The sequence below is a fragment of the Dermacentor silvarum genome, chromosome 1 (genome assembly GCF_013339745.2).
Source record: "Dermacentor silvarum isolate Dsil-2018 chromosome 1, BIME_Dsil_1.4, whole genome shotgun sequence".
NCBI lineage: Eukaryota > Metazoa > Arthropoda > Arachnida > Ixodida > Ixodidae > Dermacentor > Dermacentor silvarum.
In genome coordinates this window covers 133,701,994-133,717,346 of record NC_051154.1, presented here as the reverse complement: position 1 = coordinate 133,717,346, position 15,353 = coordinate 133,701,994, and the positions used below count along the sequence as shown (strand labels likewise).

General features: G+C 49.5%; 1 protein-coding gene across 6 annotated transcripts in view; it reads left to right on the top strand.

Moving 5' to 3' along the window:
- Nucleotides 1-15,353, top strand: part of LOC119436060 (TOX high mobility group box family member 4) — a 526,181-nt gene that overhangs the window by 411,333 nt on the left and 99,495 nt on the right. Inside the window, exon 2 of one of the 6 annotated variants that reach the window (XM_037702803.2) lies at nt 5,861-5,934. The exons of the other annotated variants lie outside the window; for them this stretch is intronic. Coding sequence (XP_037558731.1) covers nt 5,899-5,934 — 36 coding nt within the window. The 5' untranslated portion in view covers nt 5,861-5,898. The remainder of the gene's footprint in view (nt 1-5,860; nt 5,935-15,353) is intronic. 6 annotated transcript variants of the gene reach the window in all.

Below are 15,353 nucleotides of genomic sequence, written 5' to 3'. Positions count from 1 at the left end.
AATAAGTGTTTCGATTTCTCGTGCAAGTATTAGCCACCTCTTTGAATAATCCAGCTCAAGGACTAGAATTATGATATCTGCCACAGGCGAAGTTGAATAAAATTATGTAAAGCATAAAGAGGATCAGCCGGTGTAGAGTGCATCATTGTCTAGCCCCGCTTGCACACCTAGATTCCAAACGTAAGTCTGGGAAGCATGCCATTGATATTCACGCGCGTCTGCCTCATATTTGTCTTGTCCCCAACCCCGTAGCGTTCTGTGTTTTATTATATTGCCTCGTTTCTCTTGGCATTTCGCGAGAGAAACGCGCAATGAAAGCGTACCAGCACCATCTGACCGGTGCAAGGCGCCTGCACGTCCGTTCTTTCTTCGACGATCAAAGCGTTGTCCTTCGCACCGCTTTTTGTTCGTTACACGGCAGGCCATTCTGAGAGCAAGATCTTGGGATCATGGCCAACCTATCATGGCCTCCGACATGGTCGAGGCTGGAGGCCACAAGGGTGCTGCTCAGGTCCCTCAAGTCAGCCAGCCCGTGCGACCGCCTTCTACTACAGGGTGGCCACTCGCGCGTGATTGTGCACCGAATGGTCCTCTTTGTCACATTTGTCATCAACTTTTATCCCCTTCCCGCGGTTTGAGCACCTTTGCGTCGCACCGTTTTTTTTTTCTCTCTCCTTCCCTCTCACACCGCGATGTCATCTCACGCTATTTTTAAACTAATCCTTTTTTAAAATCATTTTTGTGGATATGTTTTTGTTTGCTCTTCTGCTTTACCATGAAGCGCATAACACTTTAGTTGTGTCACTGATGTGTAGCTGTGTTACCGTTAATTTCTGCGAGTATGTCCTAAAGCGGCGTGTTTTTGTGCAATTTTTTTATTTTCCCATGTGCAACTGACGACCAGCTGTGCCGTGTGAGGTGGTGCCGACAGCGCTTGTGTTGGGTCACTTGCCTGTCTTTCCCGCGCTTAGTTTCAACCACGAACCAGTATACCAACTTTCCTAGATTTCTCCGCGAGTCGTGTGGTAACAAAACTTCTTATTGTGATAGCGATTATATGGACACGTGGCGAATTGTCGACGTCGGCGTCGCCGTGATGTTCCGTATAAAGTCCACGTGCTGTAAGATCCCATCACGCCCTGCACGCCGTATGTTGTGGGCGCAAAAGATAGCGGGCAAGGGTGAGCTGAGAAAGATGGCTTTATGCGTGCCGATTTCTCGCGCGCGCAAGGGAGGGGGGGAGCGCGCAGTCCCATGATCAATCGCGGGCGCCAAAGAGGGGAAGGGGTGGTGAGGCGGCAGCTGCGCGACTGCTCTAGCCCAGCCGTGCGCCGCCGCGGTGCGTCGAAATTATCTCTGGCAGTTGCAAAGACTGGGCGAGCCGAGTTGGCTGGTGACTGCATGTGCACTGTCTTCGCGCGCGCCTAGTGCTGGGGTTCGCGTAATCTCAAGTTTCGGAGTCGCGTTGAAGGGAGAAGCAGCTAAAGCGATCGCTTCCATCGGTTTGCGCTCTCTATCGCCCCAGCGTTGCGACAGCGTGGGCTCTTGTTCATCGAGTAAGATCGGTTCATGTTTGCCTGTGCGCGCGTGAGTACTATGCTTGCTAATTTAATTAGTAAGCGAATGTTTACTGCAATTATACGGCATATAAAACTACGAACCTTGCTTCTTGTAATTGTGTAATGATTTGCTATCGCTATCAGTGCTTCGCCTTTCGGGCAAAACTGTGACTTCTTTTTTGGTAGGGTGTTTACACGGGGCTGCCTACATCGGATCGCATATGGACATCGAAACGTTGTACGTTTGTTCGTAATTGTAGTTTAGCCAGATTCACTCATCTGGGGAGCACGTGTCAACATTTACACAGTCGGCTCCAGCCTCGCAGCGAAAGGGAGTGCCTGCGGAATGAACGCTCTTCTTGCAAACTCCAGGCTGCCCCCCCCCCCCCCCCCCTTCATGCTCTTTCCACCTATTTTCTCGCTTTCTTTGGTTGTCTGAGGTCGGCCAGACGAGGAAAGGGGAGGAGCGTCAGCTGGCGCTGAGACTTGTCGCTCCTGCGCGGCACGCGCGCCCTGCCTGCGCCGGCGACACCTTTATGGGCTGTCTCTCGCTTTCCGCGCCCATTTAGCAGATGTCGTTACGTCCCAAAAGAGGATTCGAGCTGTTGCGCGTGCGCCCGGTTCTCCCGGCGATGTCCGCGGCGCTTTCTGAGGCACTGGTGTGCAGCGAGCTGGCTCTTGTGCTCTGGGTCGCGGCGAACCTGGCTGCGGTGCTTGACTGGGATTGCGCTCGAACGAGTCTCGTGGGTGAAGCGACGCGATGGAGCCATTGCGCAACGCTATAGATTTCTGAGACTGTCGATCCTGAGGCTCGTGAAGTGGGAGAAACAGCGCTCCCAGTAGTGGCGTAGGTCAAACTGTGGCCCAGTTGCTGGCCGTACGCAGATGTTGCAAGGTTAAAGGCCAACTTCAAAGAATTTTCAACCGCGTAGAAATCCTCTTTTTTGATAGCGTAGCTGCAAAGCTGCCTCTGCAGCATGCTCAAAAGTTTGCTTTTGAAATACAAGGAAGCTCGCAAAAGTCGATTTTTTATCTACTGGAGTGCCTTTATACAGCCTTTGAGAGGCCAGCCTCCTCCCTTTCTTTTTTTCTGAATCTTCCTCTTTCTCTCTCTCTCTCTCTCTTTTAAGTAAACAGATAAGCTAATAATTGTTTACGAAGATGTGAGACCGCAGTGCGTGCATTTTCTGTTTGCCTTTGACTAGCATGGTCTTGCAGTCCGAGTGTGATGCTGCCAGCATTTCCGGCGAGTCGCCGCGTCGTAGCATATTAGAGTTCCACCACGCGCTGCAGTCACTCGTAAGCAATCGTAGGCAGGAACTTTCGCGTAGTATGTTTCCGACACTCATCGTTTACCCTATTGTCGAAATACGAGACCTGGCCGCCATGGTTGCGCAGTGGCTATATGGCGTTCCTAGTACACTGTAGGCGTTCCCCTGCTGAGGTCGCGAGTTCGATTCCGGCCGCGGTGGCCGCATTTCGACGGAAATGCAAAAATGCTCGAGCGCTTAAATTTATGTGCACTTTGAAAAAATACCCAGATGGTCAAAGGTAATCCGCAGTCCCTAAAGCAATACGGCGTGCCTCATATTCATATCGTGGTTATTGCACGTAAAACCCCCGAATTTAATTTAAATTTTACAGAAATACGGCACGAACCAAAAAAAAAGAAAAAAAAAACTGTAGTCGTAAAGAAAAAAAAATGTGCGGAAGAAATTGGGCATTGCCATTCTTGCGTGAAAGCATGATCGGCTGCTCTCCAGGTAATACATTTCGGCGCATTTCCTGTTTGTTAACGCAACGTTTGCTCGTGGAACGTTACATTTCTTGCTCGCACTTCGTGTGAGGTCCTGCGTTGCGAATTGAGTGCAAAAGTGAGCCTGCCTCATAAACATAGACACGTCGGCGGTGGTCAAATTGGGATATAAGTCTCACCACGCAAAGGCTACAGGAGATAGTCATTATTAGTGTCTGGTGCAGCGCACCTTATTTCTCATTTTATCGCCTTTGCGCATCCACATCATCGCCCCGATAAGCGTCGTTATACAGTCGTACAGCCATTCTTGGAATTTCGATAGATCATCGAGAGCAGCAGAAAATGGAAAACAAGGGTAACGCCGAAATAATAATAATAATAATAATAATAATAATAATAATAATAATAATAATAATAATAATAATGTAAAGTGTTTAAGAAGCGCCCCAAGCGTTCGCTGCAGAGTAGCGACAGAAAGCGCGCGTACGGCGCGCGAACATGTAATGGAAAAAGGCTGGCGGAGGTGAAAAGTAGGCGCGTGAAGGAGGTATGTAAAGGAAACACAAAGTACAAAGTGCAGTGAATGCAGCGAAGAGAATTAAAAAAAAAAAAAAGAGAGAGGAAAGCGCGGACTAGAAACTCAATTTGGGATTTGCAAGTGTGACGTCGCCATCGTCGTCGTCAGGCCGTGTTATCGGAAGGCGCCACCTCCTGCCGTCGCTGCCCCTTGCTTTATCTGCTCTTGCGTATATGTGTCCTGGGAGTGATTTACGAGAATCCTTCTGCCGTTCGACTGGCTACATGTCTGCTTTACTGGGATGCCCTTTTCTTTCTTTCCTCCTCCTCCCCCTTTTTTTTTTCCTTCTTCTTTACGGGCATTATTCCTTTCATTCGCAAAAAAAGCTCTCTGCCTGGTGCTTCGTGTAGGAGAAAACCGGGGATATCGCAAGCTTTCTTTCTTTTTTTACGTTCTTTCTTTCTTGCGCTTACTACAAGAGATCTTTGTTTAGTGCTGTCCTGCTTTGTTCGCCGTAAATGGGTTTATAAGGAAAATTAATGGTGAGTGTACGACGTCCGTTGTTCCCTCTTCCCAGACGCCCGCTGCATACTCGTAATCGCAGACCGTCTCTCTGTACCCGGCGCGCGGCGTTGCCGAAGGCCCGACAAGTCCTCCGCGGTCGAGGCGGGTGTATGCGTGCGGTGAGCCCAATTTGTATCCATTGCGGCGGTATACTATACCGACTGACGAAGGAGCGCGTGAAGCGCGCGTCAAAACCTGCGCGCCCGTAGGCCTCGCAATAGCCGGAAGGCGTGGCTGCTGCCGCGCGGTTTGCGACGCCCGTTCCCCGCGCTTGTTATCGATCTCGTCGCGAACAGGGGGACGCGGAAGATGCGAGATGGGACGCTTCCTTTCTGTGCCTCGCGCCAGCGCTGCAGGCGCTGTGGGTTTGACGCGTCTTAACGCGCTGGCGGCACCTGGCGCATATCTCTCACTCGTGCGGCAGAGACTGCTATACCTTCCAGGGTGTTGAGATCACGGGTTGGCGCATGGATTTCTCGTGCCTTATGAAAGCTTTTAAATTACGTCAAACGAGTGCGCGGTGGATGGCTGAGGTCACTTTGCAGGCGAGCGTACTTGTTTCTTCGGCACGTCGCGCTCGTTGTTTGCTTGAGGAATATCACACCTCTGCTTAGGCGAGAACGCCGGCGAAGAGGCCGCCGACTGGCTGATCGTTACGCGCCTAGTATATAAGAGAGTCGGTCTTTTCAAAAACAGAGAAGACGTGATTCTAGAAAGTGTGACTGTGTTACTGGTGGTTTTGTACCATTTCAATGAGAAAGAAATACTAATACGCATCGTGAGACATGGTCGAATTTCATAAATCGTGTCATCGTGTTATGCAAGACTTTTTAAAGGTCGCATATCGCAGATGGCAATGTACTCGACTTCCAGTCAAACTGGAAGGCTTCACGCCTGCGGAATGCAGTGCAAGAGATCTAAACGCTATAGCTATGGATGAGCCTCACACATGTGCACATGCTGCACAAAAGCTAAATAGCCGGACGTATTTTGACTACGAGCGCCCAGCATGGCGGCAAGAACTGACGGCCATTGCTGCGGCGAATGTAGGAGAATAGATTCAGGAAATCGACGTATAGCACAGCATATGACACTGCTTCAGGGGTTGATCGTCATTCACACGATCGTCCACTAGATCGTAAGAGAGCAGTAGATGTGAAGTGGACGTGCAGTGTCCTTTCCAGCCGTGGCTTAGCAACAGAACAGTGATTTCCCCTGCAGACTCATTCAGCGTTTTGTTTCATATTTCATATACCAGTGTCTCGTCGCTGACGTATATGTAGCGAGCGTACGCGAAGAGGTGTTCGTTTTTCGAATGGCTGACGCCTGTAGTAGCTACGCCTGGTTACGGCACCGAGGCTACTAATGCCGGCGCGAGCAGAGCGCGCGTTGCGTGGAGGTAGTTTGTTCAGGATGTGTGTGTCTGCGTGTGGCTAATCGGCTGCGTTTGCTTGATCCTTGTAGCGTGGCCGCCCGGACCCGGCGAGCTCCCGGCAGCGACTATGCTTGTCGTCGGAGAGGCCGGACAAACACTCTGGGTACGCATGCATCTGCACCGCCTCGCGAGCGACACCCTGTCGACACCCGTTGGCCCATTTCCTGCGGCTGGTTCTTCAACGAGCCTACCGGTTGGGCCTTTGGCCTTACTGGAGTTTTCTTTCGATCACTGTAGCTTCCCTAAGTCCGCTTTATATGGGTGGTGCCCAGTTATTGTAGGGAGAAAGAAAATGTCGCAATAACAGTCATCGCGCTGATTTGTTGTCATTAGCGCAGTTGCGCTCGAGTACGTAACGTGTTCTTATCCTTGTTTTCTTTCTTTTTTTGCGATTTCTTTTTAGCTGAGATGCTTCTCGTTGCTTCGTGAGACGCGAAGTGTCTGGTTTAGCCTAAATGACTATCAACCAAATGACTATCAGGCTTTCCAGAAACGTCCCTCTGGGAGCCCGGGCTATTCAAGTTTTTCTTCACTGAGTACATACCATAGCCCTGTATCTCATTAGAAGGCCATACGGAGGTTGCTAACTTTGAATCTATTTGACGGCTGCTTTGTGTAAATGTTAGGCCATCGCGGGCCTTAACTTAGGACCGTCATTCGAACTTCTGCAGCCTGGTAACATCACATTTAAACCGCAGTTTATGAAGCAGGCCGTGACCATGTCCATGCAACGTTCGTTACGCACCCCGCAGTATTGATATTGCGGTCAAGGCAACGCAGTGTAGACACATGGCGGTGCGTTCAGAGCTATATGCTTCGCACGTCAGCGGGGAAATAATTGCGAGCCTGTTTGATTATATCGACATACAGTTTCCGATACTGTTATTGCGCTATTTTCTTTATTATCTGCTCGTGCAGTCAGGCTAAGGGACCCTTTTGTTTGCTGAACATGTAGGCTCGAAAGTGATGAGCGAGAACCTTCCGGGGTACTCTCTCATCGCTTTCTTGGATGGCCGTATTGCAAGCTTCATTTTTTCTCTTGTTCATTTTTGTTCCCCCTTTTGACTGTTGCTTTTTTCTTTTTTTCAGTAGCAAAAAGAAAATAGCGTTTGGCTGTTATGTTCTCCTCCTGCTGTAGTGGAAGCGTTTGGCGTAGTTAAGAGTCTTCGGGTAATCGTTACCGTCTTGGGTCGCTGCCAAAACTGAGCGACACGTTTTTCCACACTGACATCCTCTTTCCATGTTTTTCTTTTTTTTTTTTTCTTTTCCTTTTTTTTCCCCGCGCCTTCCGTGTTGACTTCAGTGAACGTTCTTTTGCACGTAGCTTGTGCCTGGTTGTAATATACTTGCAAACTTTTTCACGTTTACCCTTGTCGAGGAGTTTCTTTGTTAACCTTGTAGCAGTCGTCCGTGAGTTCCTGCCTACACGGCATCTAGTGTCTCCGTGTTTCCTGTCGCTTGCCTTGTGCGATTTCCTGTTTCCTGGCTTTACGCCGGTGGGTGCGATGAGTTGCGCGTCGCCCCGAGCTTTGCGGTGCCTTCCGAATCACATGCAACGTGCATTGGTTGGCTAACGTGTACGAGAGCACCTGTTCGTTATGCGACCTGAACGGTACAGCGCGCATGGCATCGAATGAAACGCCACCCCTAGCATTTGCAAGTTTCAGCCTGTGTAGCGAGGGCACCGGTGTTTTAATCTTGTCTTTGTTTATTTTGCGCCATTTCATCTGTTATAGATATTGTTGCGCGAATGAAGCATTAATTACACAGAAGACTATTTATAAGGTATATTTACACAATGGATTACCGGTAACGCTGACAAATCTAGCTGATAATAGCTTACGCGAGAGTCCGTTCGTCTTCGTAGGGACGTCTGTGTACTTGCCTGAGTGGACGCACGTATTAATATGTACCAACTATAGCCAAGCTTTGGTACATGGAACGCAGGAACAATTCTGAACTTGTCGGCTTTCTCTCGCACGCGGGAGCTCGCGCCTTGAGATGATTTAAACGCTCATTGACTTTCACAAACGCACGAGTGCGTTACAACGTGTCTATACATATTTTTTAACTTCTAAGCGCACCTTTTACGATCGGCACTGATCATGTGGGGAGGCTAGAGAAACTTAGTTTCAGTTTCGATTTCTGATTTCCAATCCGCAGTGCAGCCCCTGGTTTTGCGTTTACTACAACGCGCCGTGGATCCATCGTGAGAAAACACTACGTCATTGGCATGTACCGAGTTTGCATGTACAGCACCGCCCAGATTGGGGCTGTCGTATATCACGTTCTACGTGCACACCTCTCTCTGATGGCGTTGACCAGCCATAGCTTCTGCGGTCACCTAGTTCGATTCAGAAATCAAATAGCCATAAACTTTTTAAAGACAATAGAGAGTTTAGCGAGTCAGATTTTCCGGCAAGCGTGGGTGGTTTGGGCGGTTTGCCGAATGGGCGGGAGCGCAAACGTGAGCGGCCGGAGTGGTTGCGTTACCTGGTGGCGCAAGACTCAACCAGACAGACACGGAGCCAAGTATATGCTACTTCGCTGCTGGTGTAAATTGTCGATCGTGGCGTGGCGTAAAGGTGTTCACGATTACGCCGCTGCCAAAAACTTGCACCAGCAGTGAAGTAGATTATACTTACTTACTGAAATATTAACTCTGTTCAAACTCTGCGACACCAGGTGGCTTCACCACTCCGGCCGCTCACATTTACGCACCCTCTCATCTGGCAATCCGCTCAAACCGCCCACGCTTGCAGGTATACCGGACACGCTAAATCCAAGTCTTAGCGAGTTACCCCCACTTTTCCGTATTGGATATGCGTGTTTCTAGTCTCTTTCGTGGACCGATTCCAGACATAGTGCAGTCTAAAAATGTGGGTCGCTTCCGAAGATAGTGAGGTCTAAAAATGTGGGCCCGTTCTCGTGGGTATGTGCATCTAAAATGCGGGCCGATCCCGAATATCGCGCAGTGAAAAAACGTTAAGCAGTCCGACGCTCCTCCTACTCCTCACGCGCGAGGGGTGACACGATAGAGTGCCATGCGCAGTGACTCCGCCCCATTCTCACCCCCTTCTCGCTCATAAATACATTGTCTATGACGTCAACTAGAGGTTGAATCGCCTTCCAACTTTTTTATTTTGTTTTGTACGATCATATTTTTGGTACTAGCTATTTTAAATGGCGTTTTCTGTGTAGTTATGCAGTCGTAACGTGATGCTGAATTTAAACTGACGGATAGGGCATTATTTGAGCCCTAACGTTAACCACGTTATAAGGACCGAGGTTAGGTCCACTATAACAATGCGTGAGTCGGCGAGCGAATAACATTATTATTTAAGGCCTAACGTTAAGAGACGGGAAGAGAGCGGTGTGGATCAGAGAGCAAACGGGGATAGCCGATATTCGTTGACATTGAGCGGAAAAAATGCAGCTGGGCAGGCCATGTCATGCGTAGGATGGATAACCGGTGGACCATTAGAGTTACAGAATGGATACCAAGAGAAGGGAAGCGCAGTCGAGGACGGCAGAAAACTAGGTGGGGTGATGAAGTTAGGAAATTTCCAGGCGCAAGTTACAATCAGCTAGCGCAAGACAGGGGTGATTGGAGATCACAGGGAGAGGCTTCGTCGTGCAGTGGACATAAATATAGGCTGGTGATGATTTTTGAGCACGTGGAGTTACGCGCATAGAGTGAACGCCACCGCAAGGCGCTAGATTCGCATGCGGCACTATCACGTGGCCGCGGCGGTAACAAAATGGCAGTTGTTGCTTTATTGAATTTGTTTGCCGCGCAGCCTCGTTAGTCTCAGGAAGGGCTTTTGCAGCGCACGCAGTCTCCCGATCTCCGCGGGGTTGATCAGTCCGCGAGGGGGCGTTCGCATAGGCGAATGCGTGGGTGCGAAAGAAGGGCGGCATATTTTCCGTTCCTTGGCCGTTTTCCGGCGTGACTCAGCAGCTTGCTCTGCCGGGGAGTTGACCCTGTTGCGGTAATGTCGGTAATGTTCGCTGTCGCCGAGCGGTGGCCTCCGACCTTGCTAGGCTGTGCGCGCCGTCCGACAATGGCGCCTCTCCTGCCGCGGCTCTTTTTCTTCCGCGGAGGTGGCGGCGGTGGGCGGCTTTTTGTTTGTGAGTTTTGTTCTGTCTTGCCGCCCTACCCGATCATGGCCTCTGGAGCGCTTCATTCCTCGCCGCGTTTGCTTGTTTTTCGTCTCCGAGCTAGGCCGTAAGCTGCGCTCTTGATTCGTTCCTCTCCTTTTGTCAAGTCTAATGGCGCTAAGGCTCGAATCCATTCGGCCGCGGCGTCGACCTTCCAGCGTGAATTCTCTTTGTGCGCGCGCTGCCTGCATCTACGGGCCGAGTGAAGTTTCTTGGCTGCTTGCTTTTTCCTCGGCTGCGGTCGTTTGGCTTTTGTTGCTTTTCTGTTCTTTCCCATGTCTGCCGTCAAGATATGTCGATCCTTTTCAAGGCTCGAGAAAGAATACAGAGCGCACTTGCACCATGAAATGATGTTGGCAGTTTAAGAGTCGGTCTGAATGTCTGGTGTGTCTGGGCCTGCCACGTCCGCAAAGGGGGACAGCGACGTCGAGGGGAAGAGAAAGGCCATTCTTCCTCGCCGGCGAGGACGTTCGTCGTACGGGCGCCTGCCAATCGCCGCGTTTCACCAAGGTTCAACCTGCCTGGAGAATAAGAGCGGAGAAAGATGTTGCGCGAGAAAACGTGCCTGCTCGGCGGTGTCCGTGACATGCCCAATCAAAGCGAGCAATGCATGTCTTCGCTGGTCATTTCACTAGCCACAGAAAGTTGCGATTTCGAAAGGCGCGCGCAACATTGCTTTAGAGTAGGAGCGACGGCTAGCCGACGTTCGTTTCAGGCTTTGGTGCGAGTTCACGTGTCCTTACAGCGACGAGAAAGGCGTTTTAAGTTAACTTTTTTTTTTTTTTTTTGCGATGTAAGTGGTTGCGTAATGGCATTTGTGAAACCATGTAGACTGAAATTGTATTATTTTTATCGTTGCCAAAACTTTATGATAGACAGGTATGTTCGAACTTGTTTGATGTAAACGACGTACAAAAGGCGCAGTGTGGTCATGAAACGGGTGTGCGGTTTCTGCCGTATAAGAAGTGTGTGCATTTTCTCCGACCACTTCTGATTTCCGACAACGTGATGTTCATTTTTTGACACATTAGCCTTGACTTCTCTCATTGTGGTCGCAAAGTTGACCAGGCAGTAGTTGACTAAACTAAATGAGTCTTGCGCCGACGGGCTTCCGTTGAGTTGAGCTCTATAGTTGAGGAGGAAACTTGGCGGTGCCACGTACTTGAAATCTGTCGGTTTGAAGCCGGACGCGTGTCAGCATTGTCCATTACCTTCATCGACAACGATCGGTACTGCGCAAGCAAAATAACATTTGTGAACCGGCGAAGATGCTACCCGCACTAGTACGTCACATGTTACGTTTTCTTTGAAGATATCTCTAAGGAGTATCGCCAATTGTCAGCTCCTAAACCATGCAGTAGATGCGGCGTTCGCGCACTCCTAGAAACCACGAGGAGGCGCCAGCAGAACCGGCTCTCCGCGTCGCGCCGCTTCTACGTCGGTGCTGATATCTGGCATGTTCAGACGGCGTTCTGTAAGCGCTTTGCCTCGCTCTGTACATGAACAACGTGACTCCGCATTGACGTCTGGCAAAGAAAAAGACGCATTTAAGGATTATCTATGTTACTGCCACATGGTCCATACTAACAAAAAACCTCTTACGCAAAATCGTTTCTCGATTGACTGGTGTTCGGGCGCCCACCACGCACAATAGCGATCAAGGTGACGACTAGACGAACGTCACGACAACGGCGAGTCGTGTTACGTGGGAGATGTTTTGCGAATCCATACCCATGTGGCGAACTTCTGCCTCTGTGTTGCAGTGCGTCGGCCGAATCGCTTTTTAGTTTATTTGAAAAAAAAAAAAAACAGTTATCGTTTCGCTTCGGTACGTTTGCCGTGTTCCTTGACATGTGTCTCATGGTACGCTTGCACAAAGTTGGCATGAGCGGCGGCAGTGAGACGCCACCTGCGCTCTTGCGTTTCCTCCCTCGGGGCGGTGAACTTTCGCGGCACGCTTTCTGCTATTTACCGTGACACTGACCACGGTTCCGCGGTTCATCGCCGTTTCACGCCAGATGTTCCGACCAAACCTGGCAAGAAAACTCGGTATGGGGCGTTTGTTTCCATGTTTCTTCGTTTATACTCTCTTTGGCTGTCGCCAGTTACAGAGCGTGACAAGACGCTTGCCCATCAAGTAGCAAACGAGCAAATCACGCATTAAGAAAGATAGAGTGAAATCTCTCAGTTCCCACGAAAAAAAAGCGCACAACGATCGGTCCGCCTATAGCAGCGCATCGTTCCGGAAGCATGCATTGTGGAGAGCAGCTAGAATACTCCATGGCTGGCACCTTACTGTATATGCACCGAACGACAAGAGCTCGGACGTCGATAGCGTTAAATATAGTTCACGGAAATTCGAGGAACATCTTGTGGAAGCAGAAGTCGCGGCAGGAAAGGGAACAGTGGTTGACTATAGGACGAGACGATGCAGTGGCACATGTATACATACGTATGCTCCCTTTGAGGGGCACTTCACGCTGCATTCTTGACCTTTCGCTGACTAGATTTAGCGACGCGTACACATTCAAGTGCGGTGAGGCATTTATGTGCTGGAAATGTGCTGGAAATTTATGTGATGGCATTTATGTGCTGGAAATTTCTTAATGAAATGAATTAATAGTGAACGTAAAATGCTCAACTGTTTGACAGCAATATCGTGAGGCTAGTATACGCACCACATAGAACAACAAACGCGGATAAAAGAAGTGTGCGCTCTCAACCCACGCCATGTAGAAAAATCCATGTGCCATCCATGATTCACGCGGACGCGGAACGATTGCAGAGCCAAATTTCCCTCTAGAATTCGCAGTTTTGAACTATAGGCCGCAACATGTGTTTTTGTCTTCTGTCTGGCTCACGCCAAGCGTGTTGACATTTCCCTTGTCGACGCGTCGGAGTTCTGGCCGCAGCCCCCTTTCGCTCAGGCCCGCGTGCGTCCGTGCAGGTGCCTATAGCGTGTTGCGTTTCGCTTTCTGAAGCAATGCTCGATCAGTCTGCTGTATACAGGTTTTACTTTTGCCTGAACGCCTGATATCTATACTTCTGTTTTTGTGGCCGTGAAGGCATTCAGGTTTGCGAGTGCAGCTGTCAACTTGATTGTTTTCATGCGACATCACGGGCAGATGTGGCCTGTCGGCCTTTCGTGACAGACGCGCGAGCGTGAGCGCAGCTGGGCTGTCGTAAGGCGAACTCGCTCACTCTTCTTGTATTATGCGGCGAACCTTTCGGGCGTTCTAACAAAGCGAAAGCTGTAATATGGCTGTAGTGGTTTAAAGAGAGGGAAGAAAAAAAAAGTATATTGGCATGGCATGTGTTTAAGGCTACGTGGTCATTCGCTTTTGATCTGGGTTGCTCGATACTCGGCCAAATCGCATTTGGCGGCGGCGAAAGCTGCGCCTAAGCTGAGATGTGGCGGCTGAGCGCGAGGTTTTCTGTGCCATCCTCGCCCACTTCACCGAGACTCGAATTGGACCTTGTTTTTTAGCGCATGTAGTACATTTGCAAGTGCGCTTTTGTAACATTTTGTTACACGTCAGAAAGCGCACTTCCAAAACGAAGGAGCGTCTGGAGTGGATTTTTTACAATTTTGCGAGGTTCAAGGCGCATAAGTTTGTTAGGGTATTGCAGCGACAGTGATGCTGTTTCGCTAACGCGGTGTTCAGCCCTTGGCAAATTTTCAGATGGACCGAATTCCTTTCACTAAAAAGTCATCAGATCACACTTAGTTTTAGGATTCCCGTTCCTTGTTCATGTCCTTGAATAGACTACGAAATGCTGATATGATGCAAATAATTTTTTTTTTCTGTTCTTGTTTTAATGCATTCGGAAGTATGCCGCATCTTTGTTCATATCGTTAAACTTAAGGCCTTTGAGAGACGGGGAAATAATATTTTGTTGTTTCGGAATGTTCTTAAAAAGTGTTATAGCAACATCGAGTCCCCAGTAAGTGTTCTCTTTTCTATAATTATTATTTCGTGGGATAGTTGGTACAAGGTCCGTGAGTACGAGGACTGCAGCGCGAACGGACGGGAAAAAATGGAACACGAGAGCGACATAGACAGACACTATTTTCTGTTGGTGTTGCCGTAGATACACCGTTTTAGTAAGCAGCTTACTTGGCTAATATTCTAAGAACTTGATGAAAACGAGTGATAAAAAATTACTGGCGTTGCATAGCCTGAAGAAAAACACTCTGATGACAGGACAGCAACGAGCATTGGAAAATGAGAAAGACACTTAAGACTGCTTGCGTGTGGAAATTCGAAAGCATTATACCGTTTGTAGACTTCGGAACGTCATGAACGCGCTCATTTTATGCACGCATCACGTGGCGCCACCTCCTCCTCATTGGCTGCGCTGTCACGTGCCCAATGACGCATGCACTAGGCCACACCTTTAGTTAGCCAGATGGCTGCGACGTGACGTGTGCAATGAAGCACGCACTAGGCACACCTTTAGTCAGCCAGAACCGTGGAACCGTCGCGGAAGCGTGCTCGTCTCGCACCCCGGAGGCCCGGGCTCGAGTCCCAACCAGACCAAAATGTACCGAATTTTCTTTTCAAAACCATTAATTCATTGTCTTTAGAGGAATCTCCCTCAAAAATTCGAATATTTTTTACGTGTTTTTACTCTTTGCGCCGTCGGCCATTTTTGGTACCATATTTCGGTCACGCCGACGACGACGGATTTTCGCGTAATGGGGCATGTAATGATTTCGCATTAAAAAAAAAAAAAAAACAGGAGCTGTGTGTGTGTGTGTGTGTGTGTGTGTGTGTGTGTGTGTGTGTGTGTGTGTGTGTGTGTGTGTGTGTGTGTGTGTGTGTGTGTGTGTGTGTGTGTGTGTGTGTGTGTGTGTGTGTGTGTGTGTGAGAACAGGAGGAACGTTGCAGAAGAGAGCCCACTCTGTCTGGCTGTGCCGAAAGCCAAGAATTGCGCCAATTTTCAGGCTCAGTGCTCTCGCCGCCCTGCATTGCGCTTCGGCCTGTGGCCCAGGCAGCTTGCGCCCGCGAATGAGGGGTCGCGGGGAGGGATCTAAGCATGCGCTGTCGGGCTTCGTGGCTACTGAAATTCGGATGAATTTTCTGCGTCGCCGGCATGCGACTGGCATGCGCAACTTTCAGTATTGCGATGCCAAGCGGTTTTATTAATTGCTGAAGATGCCATTTGGGGACGGTGGCCGCGTGCGTATACTGTATAGTAGTTGCAAGTTTGCTGTCTTACGCGTTCAACGTTATCAGCGCGCGGTCGTCATCCCTTCTCAACGAGTGTGCATGCGTGATGGAATTCGCCGGTAAGAAATACACATGCGGCAGTGCTGTGGGAGTGTTTCGCCTCCGGTACCTTGAAGGAAGAAAACGC